We start from the raw sequence: 20093 nt of genomic DNA on the forward strand, positions 1-20093 counted from the left end.
TGCAATAAGCATGTGTCCCTTTCCCCCCCCCCCTCCCCCCATTCCCTGATAGGATCACTGCACATCAGCAACCCAAAGCTGGCCCTGAGACCTCAGTAGGATTTGCACAAGTGAATTTCAGCCTTCAAGTAATCCGTCATCCAGCCAAGCTCATAATCAAGCATTTTGTCTGTACCCTGATTTTAAAAAATAGCATCCTGAAGTGGTTTTGCTTAGAAACAAATATAATCTGCTAATGTTTAAACAAACATATCTGAAGATCTAGGATCACAATGGGTGTATCGTTTCCTGAAAGGGATGGGACCTCAAGGATGAGAGGGAGTGCAAAGTGATTCTATCTGTGGCTCTTCTTTTAAAAGGGCGTTCCTCAATCTGCTGTCCCCCCCCCCTTCGTTTGGTTAGGACTACGCAGGAAGAAAGATGGGAACTGAGATCCAAAATTTCAGGAGGTCATTAGGTTAGAGAAAAGTGTCTTAAGAAAGTTTGGATGTTGCAGAGTTTTTCCAATGTCTCTGGGCCTTAATCTCTCTCCTCACATAGTCTCCTCCCTGCCTTTTCCCACGGAGTCCCTAGATGTCATTTTGGTATTACAAAGAATTAAAAGCAGTTATAAATAAGGAGTCTGGAAAACCAGAAGGCCTCCAAAGGATGATTTTGAGAGGGCAACTGAAGATCATCTATCTCCTCACTGTCAGTCTCTACGCTTAAAGGACTCACTGCCTCCCTCAACTGATACAGTTTTCACTTTTATGCCAGGAAACTGAAAACACATTCTTAGTTGATCAGCAAATGTGAGAAAAGTGAGTTGTTAGACTGGTTGGTGTTGAGGTCCACCAGAAGACTTTCAACCTTCCCGTTGCTGTTCTCATCATCATCTCCGCTCCTGAAGACAGCATCTCCTTCTGCTTCCCAGCAACCTTCGGCTAGGCCTAGGCGATGTAGGGGTGAAGCATCCTCAGGGTCTGATTGTTCAACGCTGGGCCTCTCCCTTAGGACCGCTTCCTCACTGGCATCCTCACCAGATGGGCTCTCCTCCTCACCACTGGTCTCACTGCCTCTTGGTCCCGAGTTGGCCTGTGGGATTCCTTCAATGGCTGCATCTGTGCCATCTTCTGGCTCAGAATCCGAATCGATAAAGGGAGTGTCCGGTTCTAGGAAGAAAAGAAAAATGAATCCATTTGAATCGAGTCCAACCCCCTGCTCAGGCAGGAACCCTACACCATTTCAGACAAATGGCTGTCCAGTCTCTTCTTAAAAACTTCCAGTGTTGGAGCATTCACCACTTCTGGAGGCAGGTTGTTCCACTGGTTAATTGTTCTGTCAGGAAGTTTCTCCTTAGTTCTAGGTTGCTTCTCTCCTTGATTAGTTTCCATCCATTGCTTCTCGTCCTGCCTTCAGGCGCCTTGGAGAATAGCTTGACTCCCTCTTCTTTGTGGCAGCCTCTGAGATATTGGAACACTGCTATCATGTCCCCCCTCGTCCTTCTCTTTGTTAAACTAGACATACCCAATTCCAGCAACCGTTCCTTATATGTTTTAGCCTCCAGTCCCCTAATCATCTTTGTTGCTCTTCTCTGTACTCTTTCTAGAAGGCCCTGATGGCCTCCAGCTTAGAAACATTCTGATGTAGAAACATTCCAGCTTAGGATCCTTTTTTGGGGGAGGAAATGTTTGAGGTTTAATCCTTAGGTCTATATCCACCGTTTCCTAAGGGAAGGAAGACAGTCTGGCGACATTCTTTGGTGATCAACAATAAAGAAACTTATTTGACCCATTCTTGGAACTGTTCTGGTTGCTTGAACCTGACATACACCCCTTTTTAGCCCTGCAATTTCTGCCTCTTTTCACTAGTGCCAAACGAGCCTTGAAAGAACATTGCCCCTTGCAAGAATAACATGTCAAACATTAAAATGTGAGATTCCACCTCACCTCTGAAGGAATCTTCATCAAGAGCAGCTTCTGTCTGCTCAGAGGTTGCTTCAAGATACTGGACTTCACTGTCGGGTTGTGTTCCTTCAGCCTCCTGGATATGTGAGAGAGGTTAACTTTGTAAGGTGGGAGGACATTGATCAAAAAGTTACCACTGGCAACCACAGCGTCTCCAGCAGGTTCTACTCACCTGGTTCCTAACCAGCTCTTCAGCTTCCCTGATCGTTTCTTCTGTGCCATCTGGAGATACGCCATTGGACTCAAAGATAGTAGCATAGAAATTTATGAGTGCCTCAACAATGCATGCCTGGTGGGGGTAATCCACCAAGGAAGAGAGGGAGATGGTAGCTTGGGTGGGTCGAGGACGCATTAATGTGGGGCCAAAGACAATTCCCAGGTTGCTAGAAGACATTTTATTGTCATCTTCAAGTTCTATAATCCTAGAACAGAATTGGACAAAGAGATGCATGCAGGTTCTCTGTCTGATTTTAGTTATCAAAGCTTTATATTGTATAAACAGCTGCTTTATACATTTATATATTTTTTGTAATGTCACCACATTACAAAAAAGATGTTGAGACTTTGGAAAAAGTGCAGAGAAGAGCAACTAAGACGATTAAAGGCCTGGAGACTAAAACATATGAGGAACGGTTGCAGGAACTGGGTATGGCTAGTCTAGAGAAAAGAAGGACTGGGGGGGGGGGGACATGATAGCAGTTGTAAGTCACTTTTTTCAGTGCCTTTGTAACTTTGAATGGCCACTAAATGAAAGGTTGCAAACTGAGGACTACTTGTAGTCATTTTCCTGACCCAATTTTGCCAGGTAAAGCAACTGACCTTTTCAGGTGCTGCACGATACACTTCAAGGTGGCAAAGTTCTTGGCTGGAAGTTCTTTTAGCAGCTCGTTCAGCTTTGTTACCATAGCTTTCTCTGACTCACTGCTCGTGTCCACTGGCTCCCCAGTGCTTCTCCCTGCCCTGCTGTCGGACCGACTCTGCAAGGTCTCCTTGGCCAGCCCCATAAGGCTGTTGTACATCCGGAAGGGCATGATTGGTTCTGGGAGCTGAAAAGAGTGAGAGTCACAGGAAACTAGCATCTAGAAATCACATGGCATGCCAGCTTACTTACGAAACAATACCCAAGAACCTGGATGCTGGCTCAAACCACATCACACTTCCCAGATGTGTTTAGGAAGCCCATCAGCTGAATTTGAAAGCAACAGTTTTTGATGCTGCTTTGAACTTGGGAGATCCACCAAACATAGAACTCTTCTGCAAATTATTTCACTCTCTTTTAAAGGGTGCCATGGTGGCATCTAATGGCAGTGAATTTTATAGGTTTACCCCTACTGAGGTTTACCCACATACCCAACTGAGAGCCAGTTTGGTGTAGCGGTTAAGGTGCTGGCCTAGAACAAGGAGACAATGAATCTTAGTCCCACCCTTAGGCATGAAAGCCGGCTGGGTGACTTTGGGCCAGTCACTCTCCCTCAGCCCAATCAACCACACAGGGTTGTTGTTGTTGTTGTTGTTGTTGTTGTTGTTGTTGTGGGGAAAATAGGTGGAGGAAGGAACCTTATGTATGTTCATTGCCTTCAGTTATTTATAAAAATAATAAAGGTAGGATACAAATCTAATAAATCAGGGGTCTTCAAACTGGACCCTTTTATGACTTGTGGACTTCAACTCCCAGAATTCCTCAGCCAGTGTGCCTGGCTGAGGAATTCTGGGAGCTGAAGTCCACAAATCATAAAAGGGCCAAGTTTGAAGACCCCTGTAATAAATAAACAAAATGTATTTCGGAAGGAGTCAGGGAGCACCTTTTCCAACTAACATATTTTATTAAAAGACATCAGCTCCTATGACCAGCAGCTCTATTCCGTATCTCAAATGTCCCGAGTGGCTAATCTGATGCAGAATTTATTTATTAAATTTATATGCTCAGGCATCACAGTTCGAGGCAGTCTGGCCAGCTTATTTAACTTACAACTTAACCTGAGTAAGGGGGAAAGTGGAGGAAAAATATATTTATACATTTGGAGGCTGTTAGCACATCGCTGTGAATCCATTTCACTGGATTAATCTTGGTTAACCAAAGGAAAGGCAGAAAAAAATTCCATCCATATTTTCCACACCATTAACATAACAACATTTCTATGTTAACAGGGTACTCTCCTCCTCCTCCTCCTCCTCCTCCTCCTCTTCTGTCTTCTGGGCTAAAAAGCTCCTGGTCTTTCAATGGTAAGGCACGTGCTCCACCTCTCCAAAGATTTCAATCACTCTGGGCAGCCTCACCTGGCGAAGGTAGAGCTTCAGCACGTTGCTGATGTCGTGTGGTAAGGCCTGAGACAGCTCAACCAGCTCTTTCCCGTTCTCAAAAGCCTGACAGAGCTTCTCCACGCGGGATTTCACTCCATTAACACGGTAGATGCCCTAAGGAAGACAGAAAGAAGTATTGACCGGACCAACTGTTGCCATATTGACTTTTTTGACCTAGTCCCTCCCCCGGATGTGCTTGTTTCAGGGATGCTCACGATGTAGATAGAAAAAGTGAGCACGGTAATTATAATGGTGTGATTGAAGCTCTGCCTGTTTTTTTATGTGCGTCCCACACAGTTTCGCTCCCACCCCTCTGTCACCTTGAAAAAAAATATGACAACCATGCCATGCTTTTACAACAGAAGCGTGCAGCCTTTTTACAGGGTTGCATGCCAAAAGTGGACAGGAAGAGAGCAAAACGTAACTTTGCTTCCCTTTAATTTAATGGCTCATAGAATTATTCCCCATGTATTCCTCCTTTCTATCACATGACAGATCACAGTTAAACACAGCTTGTTTTTACTCTCTTTAGCACAGGGGTCTTCAAACTTGGCCCTTTTGTGACTTGTGGACTTCAATTCCCAGAATTCTTCAGCCAGCGTGCTTGGCTGAGGAATTCTGGGAGTTGAAGTCCACAAGTCACAAAAGGGCCAAGTTTGAAGACCCTTGCTTTAGCACATCTGTTGGAGGCCTTACGCCAGGGTTTCCCAATCTTGGCCACTTTAAGAGATGTGGACTTCAACTCCCAGAAGCTATGGCTGGCTGGGGAATTCTGGGAGTTGAAGTCCATGCCTCTTAAAGTGGCCAAGATTGGGAAACCCCAGCTTACAGCAAAACAGAGCAGAGCAAAGCTCCGCCCAGATTCCTTTGCAGTGTTTTTTTGCTGTGAAATTTCGGCTTGTCCTTGACTGCCCCAGTCTTCAAAGATGAGGGCTCATCAACTTAACCACTGGGTTTGCTAGCTTGATGGCACCATTCCCAGGCTCCGAGGCAGAGGAATGTCTTCCCCGCTGTAAATAAATTTCTTTCATTACAGGTGCTCCGCCTCTTACTTTTGTTTTCATGGCCCGCCTTTCAATCTCGCTGATGCACTTCTTGACGATGAAGGGGACGCCATCAGAGCCGGTGTGGGAAGCCTGCGCAAAGTCCCGCCCAAAGAGCTGCAGTTTGCCTTGAAGTTTCTTGTGTCCGCACTGGATGGCCAGAGTCTCCAGGCATTTCTTGTGACAGGCTAAGTAACACTGGGGAAGAGGGGGGGAAGAGGCAGAGAGAGAGGGGGGGGGGGAATGAAACAGCTGTACAGTTAGGGACTTTGTCTCATAGGTGCTTTTTCCTCACGAAACGTGTTCAAAGAAAAACAAGAAAGTCCAGTTGCCTCCTGAAAAAACACCTTTGGGACAACCATGACCTGGATGACTGAAAATCTCCGTAGACCAGGGGTCTTCGAACTTGGCCCTTTTAAGACTTGTGGACTTCAACTCCCAGAATTCCTCAGCCAGGCACGCTGGCTGAGGAATTCTGGGAGTTGAAGTCCACAAATCATAAAAGGGCCAAGTTTGAAGACCTCTGGCGTAGACATTTAGTTAGGGACTTTGTGCAATTTCAGAAAGAGCCACTGGATGGCAATAGGTCATCAACAAGCCCTTTTTTGTCGTTAGCGTTTCCCAAGGCAGGCTGAGGAATTGTGGAAGTTGAAATCCACCCAGCTGAAAGTTGCAGAGATCAAGAAACACTGTAATTAATAAAAGTAGTCCTTGACTTTCAGCCATTCGTTTAGTGATCGTTCAAAGTTACCATGGCACTGAAAAAAGTGATTTATTACACCTATGACTCTTGCAGCATCCTTGTGCCACATGATCAAAATTAGGACACTTGGCAACTGACTCGTATTTATGACGATTTGCAGCGTCCTGGAGTCGTATGAACACTTTTTGCAACCCTCTGACAAGCAAAGTCAATGGAAAACTGTGTGGCTTAACTTAATGACCTCAGTGATTCACTTAACAAATGTGGCAAAAAAGGTTGACTCAGGAATTCTGGGAGTTGAAGTCCAGGAGTCATAAAAGGGGCAAGTTTGAAGACCCCTGCTCTTAATCTTTGTCCTAGGACAGGGGTAGGCAACCTTGGCTTTTTTATGACTTGTGGACTTCAACTCCCAGAATTCCTGAGCCAGCATGGCTCAGCTTGGAAACCTCTCCCTTTCCCCTTAGCATGGCTGGCTCAGGAATTCTGGGAGTTGAAGTCCACGAGTCATAAAAGAGCCAAGGTTGCCTACCCCTGCCTTAGCCCAAGTACCTGTCCTACCTCTTCACATTCAGCTCCCTGGAAGTAGACGTAACTGTTGCACTCCCGGCACTTGGAGGGGGTCCGCAGCTTCCTCAGCCGGTGGGTCTGGGCAGCCCTGGACAAGCTGATATGCCGGAAAGGGCCGGTGGATGTAGAGATTCCTGGAGTCATTTCATTAATACCTGGTAATCAGAAATAAAAAAGGCGATACTGAAACACCATCAAAATATGCAGTTTATTATTAGATTTATTGTTAGTTTTATCCTGCCTTTATTATTTTTTTAGTAAGTAACTCAAGGTGGCAGACATACCTAATACTCCTTCCTCTTCCTATTTTCCCTCCAACAGCAACAACCCTGTGAGGTGGGTTGGGCTGAAAGAGAGTGACTGGCCCAGAGTCACCCAGTTGGCTTTCATCTGTAAGGTGGGACTAGAATTCACAGCCGCCCGGTTTCTAGGCAAATATCTTAACCACTACACCAAACTAGCTCAGTTGCATCTCTCAATCTTGGCAACTTGAAGATGGGTGGTGGACTTCATCTCCCAGAATTCCCCAGCCACCACACGCTGAAGGTCCTTTCCCACTCTATGGTGTATATGTGAATGGTAACATTGCATCAAAATTGCTTTTTTGTTCTGTTTTGTTTCTTTTTATTTGATTATAAGATTCTGGAGGGGGAGGAGCCAAATGAACTAAAAGTTAAGAGTTGTATACAATGCATAGCATTCTGGGACAAAATGCAGAACTAAAAAGACAAAGCAAATGTAGGATTTAGGCCTTTTTTCTGACCTGTTGGAAGGAAAAAAAATAAATAAGGACCTGCTCCTTATTATCCTTTGCTGGGAATCTCCATCCCAGTGTTTCTCCATTCTTAGCAACATTAAAATGGGTGAACTGGGAGTTGAAGTCCACCAATCTTAAAGTTGCAAAGGTTGAGAAACACTTGCTTCAGCCTCTAGTTGTAGATCTAGTATTCTATTCCACTAATACAGGGCTTTTCAACCAGTGGTACGGGTACCACCTGTGGTACATTGGCACCTGGCAGGTGGTACATGACCATCCTAGAAAAGTGGTATCGGGGGAGGGGAATGAGCTGAACTGGTGGCAGCACTACACAAGCCTGACCGAGAGATGGCTGGAGCTGCAGGGCTGTCAGGGCTCAGCGGAAGCGCCAGGATCAGCACTTCTTCGGGACTGTCAGGGCTCAGTGCCAGGCTCCAGCTGGAGCTCAGTGCTGATCCTGGTGCTTCTGCTGAGCCCAGAAGAAGCGCTGATCAGTGCCAGGATCAGTGCCAGGCTCCAGCTGGAGCTCGGTGCTGATCCTGGTGCTTCTGCTGAGCCCAGAAGAAGCGCTGATCAGCTGGAATGTTGCAGCATCTCCAGGATCTTGTGATTTACATTCAGATGCTTGGCAACTGATTCATATTTATGACGGTCACAGTATCCCAGGGTCATGTGAAGTGACCAAAACATGCTGCAACCACCCAGCAGACGCGGGGGGGGGGGGAATAAAAACCAAACACCCCCCACCCCACTCCTGCTGCCAATCCTCAACAGAAATGCTCACAACAATGAAAACCTCGGACAGGAGGAAGAGCGCCGCTGGACGGGCAGGCAGGTAGGCAGGTGTCTTGCTCGGCTGTGTCTTGGGGGGCACTTTTTTCAGTGCCATTGTAACTTCAAACAGTCACTAAGCGAACTGTTGTAAGTCAAGGACTACCTATACTTCATCACTTTTTTCCTTTTTGGGGGGGCGGGTCATCAAGTTTTTGACACCTTGCTAGGCGACTGGTGGTACTTGGATGTTGCCATATCCTAAAAGTGGTACAATGGGTGAAAAGGTTGAAATGCTCTGCATTAATACATACTCTGTTCGAAGGATGGTGAATGTCCATCTGAGTCATCTCTAGGGGATGATAATGATCCATTGGAAGGCATCTGAGGAAACTCACCTAGCCAAAAGAAAGCCTCAATGTTAGAATTTATCAAATTAGATCCCAGAGAGCAGAAAAAGAAAATCACAAAGATGTCAACGATAGTCCTATCCAGAGGTCAACATGTTGCACCACAAAAAAAAGGGAGAGCTTGACCATCACACCACAATGAGTGGTTCCTGCACCACACCTTGCAAGAATTGCCCCCAAATGTTCAAGCTTGGATTGTTGAGATTTCCCATAAGGAAAACTCTGTAGTTTGAGAGCATCTTGGAAACTTTGGAAAATCTAGAGCAGGGGTAGGCAACCTTGGCTCTTTTATGACTCGTGGACTTCAACTCCCAGAATTCCTGAGCCAGCCAAGCTGGCTCAGGAATTCTGGGAGTTGAAGTCCACGAGTCATAAAAGAGCCAAGGTTGCCTACCCCTGATCTAGAGAGTTGGAATATGTAGAATCTGGCTGAATTTCCAGATTTTGTCTCAACTACAAACGTTATTGGTGATTTTAGGTCAAATGTCCTCTTTGAGTATAGCCTACCTTCCAGATGTCAACTCAAAATGTTTTCTTCAGCGACTGAAAGGTAGAAACAAATTGCTTTTCTAAAGCTCCCTGAATTTAATTATTCTTTCCATAGCTGCCAACATGGGAATGGGTGCAAGTATAAATTGAATGAATGAATGAATAAATTGAATGAAAGAATGAATGAATGAATGAATGAATGAATGAGAAGGAATGGATATATTGATACAGGTAGATAAGAGCATCTTGTTATATTATTTTCAGCTCAGATCCTAATGGAACTTGCACAATCCATAGGTCACAAGATGGGAAGATACCTGGGATTGTGGCAGAGGATTCCAGACTGTCCTTGGTCTCTGTGATGGCTGTTGGCCATGATTTGTGTCCCTGGTGACTCCGCCCACCTAAGGAGCCAATGACAAGACAGATTTCATTCCTGCGTGCGCAGAGTGAGATAAGAGGTTGGGCCTTTGCAATGCTGACCGGTCCTTTGAAACGGAAAAGCGTCTGCCAATCAGGCACTTTCCCAATATAGCTGGGACTTGATTAGTGCAGATAATCTCATGAAGTGGTTGCATTATTCTGATTCGCACTACAGATAGTCCTTGACTTATGACCACAATTGAGCCCAAAATTTCCATTGATAAGCAAGACAGATCTTAAGTGAGTTTTTGTCCCATTTTTATCACCTTTTTGCCACGGTTGTTAAGCAAATCACTGCAGTTGTTAAGAGAATTTGCAGTCATTAAGTGAACTTGGCTTCGTCCAGATTGTAAAATTGGGCACAACTCACCTAACAACCAGCTTGCTTAGTAATGGAAATTTAGGCTGTAATTGTAGTCGTAAGATGAGGACTACTTGATAGCAGTGTTCCAATATCTCAGGGGCTGCCACAAAGAAGAGGGAGTCAAGCTATTCCCCAAAGCACCTGAAGGCAGGACAAGAAGCAACGGATGGAAACTAATGAAGGAGAGAAGCAACCTAGAACTAAGGAGAAACTTCCTGACAGTTAGAACAATTAACCAGTGGAACAACCTGCCTCCAGATGCTATGAATGCTCCAACACTGGAAGCTTTTAAGAAGAGACTGGACAGCCATTTGTCTGAAATGGTATAGAGTTTCCTGCCTGAGCAGGGGGTTGGACTCGATGACCTCCAAGGTCCCTTCCAACTTTTATTGTTGTTGTTGTTGTGGATCATCGCACAGTCATCCAGATGTTTAGACTGGATTTGGCATTTTGTCTACCTATCGAGTCCTTACCCAGGACCTGGGATAGGCAGATGTGGAGGTTTGATGGTATTACAGATATCGTCGCAGGATGGAAGCAGTTCCTAGTAAGGTTGCCTTTTGCAATTGACTAATGGCGAATTTGTCAATGCCAATGGTGTTCAAGTGGTGCTCCAGTTGTTGTTGTTGGTTTTTTTTGTTTTTTATTATTATTATTATTATTATTATTATTATTATTATTATTATTATTATTATTATTATTATTATTATTATTATTATCGCCTTCCTTTCAAGCAGCTCCTATTGCTTTTGACCACTTCTGAGATCAAGCAAGAGCTTTCCCCTGCAATGAGTCATAATGCATCTTTGAGTCGGAGGAAAATCCCCAGCATGAAATGACTTGTTCCTGTTGCAGATCCCGTTTCTGTCTCCATGGTCTGTTTCTAGTCACTGCTGGTTTCTGAGTTTCCTCCAGGTGACAAAGAGTAACAGATGCTACTTGCCTTGAGGGTAATGCTGGCAGAATAAGATATGGGAGGAATACAGTTTGAACCCTGGAACAGCTAAAGATAATCTAAGCCAGGCTCAGTCATGAACTGGGGACAAGTTGACAGTGAACTCGTGGGAACCTGGCTGGAAAAAAAAAAGATGCTGCCAGAACACATTTGTGCTGTGGTTAGATCCTAGTCAGGGGCCTGGCCACATAACAGCAGGACCTGTTTTGAGAAGAGGTTTAGCCACGTATGTTATCTGGGTCTGTCTCCTTCCAGACCCAATCCAAGCAACTTATGCAGAGACACAAGAAGGCCAGTTACAACCCTTTGAATGTCTATGAAGATTCTCAGTCATCCAGGTCATGGTTGTCCCACAAAACACAACTGGACTTCCTTTGTTTTTGAACAAGAACAACAACAAAAACAAAGAAAGTCTAGTTGCCTTTTGAAAAAGCACCTTTGGGACAACCCTTTGAAGACATATATAGATTAAATAAATGAATGCATACATTTAGCAATGGACTTCTTTCATTTTTTTTTTAATTTGCATGATGAAGTGAGGAATGGACCTCAAGACTTAAAAAGGGTTGGGCAGGCCTTTGTCTGGGGTGGTATGGACAGGGGATTGGACTAGAAGATCCTCAGGGTCCCTTCTAACCCTGTGAGTCTACAGTTCTAAGACATGGGAACACTGAAATGGTCTCTCTAATGCAGCCTCTGATGTTTAGGAGCAAATTTATAAATACCTTCCCAGTGCATGAAGGGGCCCTGTGTTTTTTCCTAGTACTTCTTCCCACCACTTGTTTTTTAAAACAATAGAATAGAGTAGAGTAGAGTAGAGTAGAGTAGAATAGAATAGAATAGAATAGAATAGAATAGAATAGAATAGAATAGAATAGAATAGTTGGAAGGGACCTTGGAGGTCTTCTAGTCCAACCGCCTGCTCAGGAAGGAAACCCTATACCATTTCAGACAAATGGTTGTCCAGTCTCTTCTTAAAAACGTCCAGGCAGTTAAAAACATAGGCAGGCTGTTCCACTGGTTAATTGTTCTAATTATCAGGAAATTTCTTCTCAGTTCTAGGTTGCTTCTCTCCCTTGATTAGTTTCCATCCATTGCTTCTTGTCCTGCCCTCAAGTGCTTTGGAGAATAGCTTGACTCCCTCTTCTTTGTGGCAGCCCCTCAGATATTGGAACACTTCTATCATGTCACCCCAAGTCCTTCTTTTCATTAGACTAGACCAGTGGTGGTGAACCTATGGCACTGGTGCCAGAAGCGGCACTCGGAGCCCTCTCTGTGGGCACACGTGCCGTTGCCCAAGCCTTGCCTCCCCCCGCGACCCCCTCACCAGCAGCCCCTCTGGAGGAGAGTCGCCCCTGAGCGTGGCCCATACGGAGCAGGGCAGCCAAGGACATGGCAGCCAGGCAGCATAGGCAAGACTCTGCCCTCATGCCCCATCCCGCACAGTTGATGCTGCAGGGTGCGGGCAGAGGGCATGGCCTCCATGACACTGCTGGGCTGCCTGGGCGATCTGCGGCGGGCCCTGGAGGCGAGCAGGCAGGGTGGGGGCAGGGCAGGGGGTGGAGCGGGGGCGGGGCCAGTTTTTGGGCACTCGGTCTCTAAAAGGTTCGGCATCACTGGACTAGACATACCCAATTCCAGCAACCGTTCTTTGTATGTTTTCATCTCCAGTCCCCTGATCATCCTTGTTGCTCTTCTCTGCACTCTTTCTAGAGTCTCATCTTTTTTACATTGTGGTGATCAAAACTGGATTTGGGATTCCAAGTATCGCCTTACCAAGGCATTGTAAAGTGATATTAACACTTCGTGTGACCTTGACTCTATCCCTTTGTTAATGCAGCCTAGAACTGTGTTGGCTTTTTTTGGCAGCTGCAGCACACGGCTGGCTCACATTTAAGTGATCGTCTACTACAGCGGTTCTCAACCTATGGGTCGCGACCCCATTTGGGGTCGATCGACCATTTCACGGGGGTCGCCAAGCAAGGCTGTCCACCATTTTTTTTCCCCTTTTCCGGCGGGTGCCTTACCTCCCTTGACCTGGGCCAGCTGGTGGTCGGCCTGCTCCGTCTCTGCCGCTTGCCAGCTACGCCTCGGCCGGCGCAGGGGGCAGAACCACGCATGCGCGGCACTCCCGGGCAGGGAAAGTCCTTGACTTACGACCGGTTGGGTAGTCCTCGACTTACGACTGGTTTAGTCCTCGACGTACGACCGGTTTAGTCCTCGACCTACGACCGGTTTAGTCCTCGACTTACGACCGGTTGGGGGTCGCGGCATTAAAAAGGTTGAGAACCACTGGTCTACTAGGACTCCGCGATCCCTCTCACAGTTACTACTATTGAGTGAGGTACCACCTATACTGTACTTGTGCATTTGGGTTTTTTTGCCTAAATGTATGAGACACATGTCTTTTGCTATCTGAGACATATGAATCACGACGCCCCCCCTAAAAGTAATTAGAATCAAGCAACATTTAAATATTATAAATGAATAAATAAATAAATAAATAAATAAATCACACACACACACACACACACACACACATGTTTTGCATTTGGGAGCAGATTCATACTAAGTTTCCTGGCAATTCTGCAAGGGAGGAATTAGAATGGTGCACCTGGAAGCCCATGCTACAAAACCGAGGGCTCATATATGGGGCGGAAATCCAGCTCCAGCAGAAAAATTAGGCTGTCTCCTCACCTCTTTTTTCAAGCTGGGTGGGACGGTTCTGTGGCTCTCGACCTGCGGCTGTGTCACCCTCGGAGGCTGCTCCATCTTTACTGGAGGTGTCAGAGCTACTTGTTCCTGTGGATTCAGTAATACCGTAGCTGCCTTTTCTTGCCCGAGTCACCGGAGAGCTATTGAAGAGGGAATACAGGTAGTCCTTGACTTATAACTGCTCGCTTAATAACCATTCAAAGTTACACTGGACACCCCCCCCAAGGGAACCTAGAACCCAGATTCAAACGTCTGATGGCTGCCTGCCCCTGTGTTCATGTGACCACATCTTTGACACTTGGTGATTGGTCTGCATTTATGGCTGTTTGCAGTGCCTTATGGTCACATGACCACAAATTTCAACATCTTTTTGCTGAAAGATGTTGTTTATTTCCAGTTTCCAACAAAAAACCCCCATCCATTGTAGACATGGGCAATCCTTGACTTACAACCATTAGTTTTGTCACCAATCAATATTACAACAGAACAGAAAAATGTGACTTATGACCAGTTTTTTAAACTTACGACCGTTGCAGCGTCCTCATGATCAAAATTCGGCCATTTGGCAACTGGCATGTACTTATGACAGTTGTAGTGCCTAGGGTTCTGTGATCACCCTTTGTGACCTTCCCAGCTGGCTTCCAACAAGCAAAGTCAATGGGGGAAGCCAGATTCGCTTAACGACCACACAATTCATTTAACAACTGCAATGATCCACTTAACTGTGAGAAAAAGGTTGTAAAATGGGGCAATGCTCAATAACTGCCCTGCTTAGCAACAGAAATTTTGTGCCCAACTGTGGTCTTAAGTCGAGGACTGCCTGTAATGGGTATGCTTAACGGCCACGGTGTTTATTTAAGGACGGCCGCATTTGCTTTATGACCACCATGCTTGCTTAATGACCTCAAAAACTGCTGTAAAATTGGGTACCTCAGCTAATGATCACGCGGCTACCTCAGCTAACGACTGTCATGACACACTGTCATTGCTGTATTGCAAAAAAGTTGGAAGGAAGCAAAGGCAGCGCCTTGACGAGACATCCAATCAATCCAGCTTTAACAAACCCATCTGTTAGCAACCATTCTCGGATCTAGGATTGTCTGGCCAGGTGAGGTCAGAATAATAAATTGGATGTGACCAGGACAAAACCTTTGAGTCAGTTGAAGTTAAACTCTAGAGCAGGGGTCCTCAAACTTGGCCACTTTAAGACTTGTGGACTTCAACTCCCAGAATTCCCCAGCCAGCCATGCTGGCTGGGGAATTCTGGGAGTTGAAGTCCACAAGTCTTAAAGTGGCCAAGTTTGAAGATCCCTGCTCTAGAAGCACAGTTAACATACTTAGGGGTATTTTAAATCTGGTTTTTTAAATAATTTTAAAAAAGAAAGGCCTATATTAATATTTTATTTTAACCACATTTTAAATTTGTATATTGTATTGTTATTCTGTTTTAAATTGGCTGTAAGCCGCCCTGAGTCCTCTAGGAGAAGGGCGGGATATAAATGCGATTAATAAATAAATAATAAATAATAAATAAATAAATTATAGGGACCATACATTCTTTATTTCAAGGAACAATCTCTTATTTCAGAAAGCGGTCCTTTAGATTAATGTATTTTTCAAAAATTCACTTTTGTCTTTTTTTTTTTTTTTGGGACATTTAGCTTTTTACTGTAGAAACAGCTTCACCGTAGAAAAGGCAGCCTTGCACAATCATGTGAACATATGGAAATTGAATGATCTTTCTATTTACACATCCTAACCGACTGTAGATGCTTTTATTACAGTATGCATTTCTGTAAAGCTTTTCTTGGTTTCGCTCTTGAATTTTCCTTTGTTAAGCAAAGGTATAAACAATGACTTTTTTTTTATCCTTATCGACTTCTTTCAGATTTGCCCCTTTCTCAAGCTTGTCCTTTATTTTTTCCCCAAAAAATGAGCACCGTAATTATAGCCCATATAACTAATCATTTACTATTTCTGCCATATTAAATATTATTAATACCTTGACAATTTTTGCAAGGAATCTGGAAACTAATAGCCAGTTCACCTCTATATGCTATATAGGAATAATTGGGGGGTGGGGGGTCAGTAGGAAGCAGTCCTGATGTCAGGGAGGTTGGTTGGCAAACAGTTTGAAGGGATAACTTGGGCTTCAATTCCCATAATTCTTTGGGCATGCCATTTGGAATTCTGGGAGTTGTGGTCTCAATACATCTAGGGAAGGCTGATCAAAATAGAGGCCACCAGGACTGATCAGGATTTGTCAGGAGCATTAGCATTAGTGCCAAACCCTACCAGTTGTTGGTTGACACGTAGGGCTCAAAATCATATTGTGTCTCAGGTTCGTCGCCCCGCTGCAACCGCTTGACGTGAGAGGCATACTGTTGCCCAGGGTCATAGAGTTTGCTGCTCTCGCACAATGTCTGAAAATAGACAGGCAGTGGGGCTGTCTGCATATGCATGATTTGATAGAAGGAAATGGTAGCCTGGAATCGGGAAGTCAACAAAAAGAGAAAAGGAGAGAAACATGTCAGAGAAAAGGATGAAATTATATGAATAAAGTCATGGGGAAAACCTATCTATGTAGTTGCTAAGAGTCAACCCCAACTTGAGGGCATATTATCAGTCATCAATATGAATAAAAGATCTACAGTGCAGGCACGAAGGATCTTTATCAAAAGATCAAAACCCGCTACCAGAATTTTGCACAAAAATCTTTATGACAATCTTAGCTCCCACTTGGACACAAACTAAGTTTCTATAGTAATAATAATAATAATAATAATAATAATAATAATAATAATAATAATAATAATAATAATAATAATAGTTGGAAGGGACCTTGGAGGTCATCTAGTCCAACCCCCTGCTCAGGCAGGAAATCCTATGCCATTTCAGACAAATGGCTGTCCAGTCTCTTCTTAAAAACTTCCAGTGTTGGAGCATTCACTGCTTCTGGAGGCAGGTTGTTCCACTGATTAATTGTTCTAACTGTCAGGAAGTTTCTCCTTAGTTCTAGGTTGCTTCTCTCCTTGCTTAGTTTCCATCCGTTGCTTCTTGTCCTGCCTTCAGGCGCTTTGGAGAATAGCTTGACTCCCTCTTCTTTGGGGCAGCCCCTGAGATATTGGAACACTGCTATCATGTCCCCCCTCCTCCTTCTCTTCGTTAAACTAGACATATCCAAAGCAAGCTTGCTTGCAGCTTCTCTTTAAGGACCAAAGCGCTGATCTACGTTGGTGGGATGGCCCAGCCAAACTCACCGACTTTATGACCTGGTCGCTCTGCTTGACCACCTCATGGAGCTGCCGAAGCGCTGTCACTTTGGTGTCCTCCAACTCCTGCTTCTGTGTGTTGGCATCTGCGATGCAGGTCCGGTATGTTGCCATGGCTTCTTCGGCCTGAAATGGCAGACAGGCAGAATTAGCAAGGGCCGCGGTAACAAGGATAGATGGATTCAGCATTAAACTCCCCCACAAGGACATAATTTTTGTGCCTCAGGAAGTACAGTGTTCAAAAAGGTGGAATTAGATGGCGTTTCACCCAAGAACCTGTTTTAATTAGTTTCTCCCTTTCATGTATGGAATTTGAGAGTAAGGTGAAAGTTATTTCTAAATGGTTTCTATTTTGCAGATATGAACAGTTACAAAACACTTGGAAGGCTAGTTGGTGAAGCTGATGCTCTTTATCCCCTATGCCTCCTCAAGATGTTCCTTAATTTATCTCTTGGGAGGGTAGAAGACTGATATACTTCCAAATAATTATAGGGGGCATACATCCCCTTATACTTTTTAATTTCTAAGAAAGTCTCTTGGTGCAAATGTATCATTGGAAATAAGGATTATCTTTTAAGACCAAAGCTTGTTTTAATAAACTTAGTATACTATATTAAATTATTAAAGTAAGAGGAAGTTGGTGTCTTCTAAGCATCAAGATAGACAGACAGATATAAGAGGAAGTATGTCTGGTGTGCATCAAAATAGCCTGAAGCTTGCTTCGTTATATACCTATACATAAAATAAGAGGAAGTATGATGTCTGCTGAGTAGCAAGATGCTAGTCCTTTAAAAGTAAGTTTTCATATTGAAACTATAGAGTTTATCATCAGATTACACTGGGGAGGAAGTCCCCATAACAGGAGTGTCCAAACTTGGCAACTTTAAGACCTGTGGACTTCAACTTCCAGAATTCCCCAGTCTTTTGCAGTTGCTGTTTGCACTTTATAAGCTGGAAAGTCACAGTTTTTGAAGCAGGGATATCCACAGAGTAGTGATAATAAAATGCCAAGTCGGTTGCCAGGGTGGTGTGATCAAACACGAGCCTGTTTTATGTGTGGTGATGTGCATTAAAACAGGAGGAGCTTTGACCACACTGCCATGGCTGCCACACCCTGTGGGTGCCCCTGCTTTGAAGACTCTTAAACATGTCACTAGAAGGCAAAATCATGAAGCTGTGTTTCACTTACTTTGGCCGTGTCATGCGGGGGCATTCACTGGAGAGAAAGCACTTATATTTGGAAGAGTTAGCGGTAAAAGGAAACCAGTATCAAAGAACAGAGTGCATGGATACTATCAGAGCTGACACCGGCCAACGCATCGAGAAACTCAAAGAAACAGTGCAAGATGGGAAGAGGTGGAGAGACCTGGCCCACAGAATCGCCAAGAGTCGGACTCGACTGAATGGATAATATCACCATCAAGAAATCAAGAGAGAACAAAACATGATTCCAAGTGCAAGGTCAGTGCCAAACCAAGTTCACAACAATCCACCCCAAATCACTCCCACATTCCAGGTTCCGTTGGACTTCGTCTGCCCACCTTGTTCCTGGCTTCTTCTTCCAGCCGTCGCTTCTTGTCCAAGTTCTTCAAGGTGGCGGAGCTGTTGCTAGACACCAGCTGATCCTCTTCCGCTTTGGCCATCACATGCCAGGCCTTTTCACACTCCTCCGAGCGCTGCATGTACATCTGCTTGGCCTTGCGCAAGTTGTTCTCGGCTTCTTGCTGGAGGGGGAAATGCAAAGCATCATCATCCCACTTGGTTGCAAACATTTCATTACCAAACTAAGTAACATCATCAGTGCAAGTGCATAAAGATAGACAGACAGACAGATATAAGAGGAAGTGTGTCTGGTGTGCATCAAGATAGACTGAAGCTTGCTTTGGTATATATATATACCTTAAAAACAGTACTAAATATAGTACTAAATAGTACAGTACTAAAAATAGAAGGGTGATTCCTGGGTATACTGCCTCCAGAAGCGGTGAATGCTCCAACACTGGAAGTTTTTAAGAAGAGACTGGACAGCCATTTGTCTGAAATGGTATAGGGTTTCCTGCCTGAGCAGGGGGTTGGACTAGATGACCTCCAAGATCCCTTCCAACTTTATTATTATTATTGTTGTTGTTGTTGTTATTGTTATTAATACTATTGTTATTATTATTATAGGTCATTTGCAAGGTAGGAATGAAGCTAACGTAGGGACACACACAAAAAGGGGGGAGGGGAGGAAAGTGAGCAACAAGGCGTATGAGGATAGGAGTAGCGAGGATAAACTGGCTAATGATACGGGAACTGCGACCGGAACATCGATTGGCCGACGGAGTCCCGTGACGGCGTTCGTGGGTCGGGTGCAAAAATAACTTGGTCTTGTATAAATAAGCGCTCCCATCGACCTGGATTGATCCCTGATGATGCTGGCAGTGGCCAGCGAAAGCTAGGATTTTAACTTATAAAAACTTTTATAGTTTTTTAAACTTTTCCTGGTGTTCGCGCTTTTTATTTCTCGTCATATATATTATACATATACACAAAATTAAGAGGAAGTATGATGTCTGCTGAGCAGCAAAATGCTAGTCCTTTAAAAGTAAGTTTTTATATTGATACTCTAGGGTTTATCAACAGATTACACTGGGGAGGAAGTACCTATAACAGGAGTGTCCAAACGTGGCAACTTTTAAGACCTGTGGACTTCAACTCCCAGAACCATGTGCAACTGGTGGCCTTTGAAGAAAACCTGCTTGTAATGGAATGTGTGGATAGCTTGGGGAAAGAGGGGAAGAGATGCTGCCTGGGAAATAATAAGAGAAGAGAGGCAGGAGCCCCCAGTGGCTTAAGGGCTAGAGAAAGAAACTTAGGAAGGACCCACCTAATGGATCAAGCAGTTACAAGTAGTGGAAGGAAGTTTATTGCCTTTCAGACTTGCAAGATTCTGTCAATGTAGCTTTACAATAAAGTAGAATTAGCTCATCTACAGGTGGTCCTTGACTTATGACCAAAATTTCTGTTGCTAAGCAAGACAGTTATTAAGTGAATTTTGCTCCATTTGAGAACCTTTCTTGCTACTGCAGCTGTTAAGTTAATAACATGGTTCTTAAATGAACCTGGTTTCCCTGTAGACTTTGACTGTCAGAAGGCCACAAAAGGTGGCCACGTGATTCTGGGACACTGAAACCATCATAAATACATGCCAATCGCCAAGCATCCGAATTTTGATCAGGTGATCATGGGGATACGGCAATGGTCTTAAGTGTGAAAAACAGTCATAAATCACTTATTTCAGTGCCGTTGTAACTTCAAACAGTCACTAAACAAATGATTGTAAGTCGAGAACTACCTGTAGCCATGTCTCCTGTCTGGTTTACCTCAGAGGGCTG

The 20093-nt window shown here is 44.4% G+C and overlaps 1 protein-coding gene across 1 annotated transcript in view; it reads right to left on the reverse strand.

The window, feature by feature from the left end:
- Positions 1 to 774: 774 nt before the first annotated feature.
- ARHGAP45 (Rho GTPase activating protein 45) overlaps positions 775 to 20093 on the reverse strand; it is a 59659-nt gene continuing 40340 nt past the window's right edge. Inside the window, exons 11-23 of the mRNA XM_029282979.1 lie at positions 18258 to 18440; positions 16705 to 16842; positions 15740 to 15930; positions 13451 to 13584; positions 9305 to 9391; positions 8403 to 8486; positions 6552 to 6715; positions 5300 to 5488; positions 4224 to 4361; positions 2766 to 2992; positions 2131 to 2368; positions 1929 to 2022; positions 775 to 1151 (exon numbers count right to left, since the gene is read on the reverse strand). Coding sequence (XP_029138812.1) covers positions 775 to 1151; positions 1929 to 2022; positions 2131 to 2368; positions 2766 to 2992; positions 4224 to 4361; positions 5300 to 5488; positions 6552 to 6715; positions 8403 to 8486; positions 9305 to 9391; positions 13451 to 13584; positions 15740 to 15930; positions 16705 to 16842; positions 18258 to 18440 — 2244 coding nt within the window. The remainder of the gene's footprint in view (positions 1152 to 1928; positions 2023 to 2130; positions 2369 to 2765; positions 2993 to 4223; positions 4362 to 5299; positions 5489 to 6551; positions 6716 to 8402; positions 8487 to 9304; positions 9392 to 13450; positions 13585 to 15739; positions 15931 to 16704; positions 16843 to 18257; positions 18441 to 20093) is intronic.

Source organism: Protobothrops mucrosquamatus, unplaced genomic scaffold (assembly GCF_001527695.2).
Source record: "Protobothrops mucrosquamatus isolate PMUCROS unplaced genomic scaffold, P.Mucros_1.0 scaffold6, whole genome shotgun sequence".
Taxonomy (NCBI): domain Eukaryota; kingdom Metazoa; phylum Chordata; class Lepidosauria; order Squamata; family Viperidae; genus Protobothrops; species Protobothrops mucrosquamatus.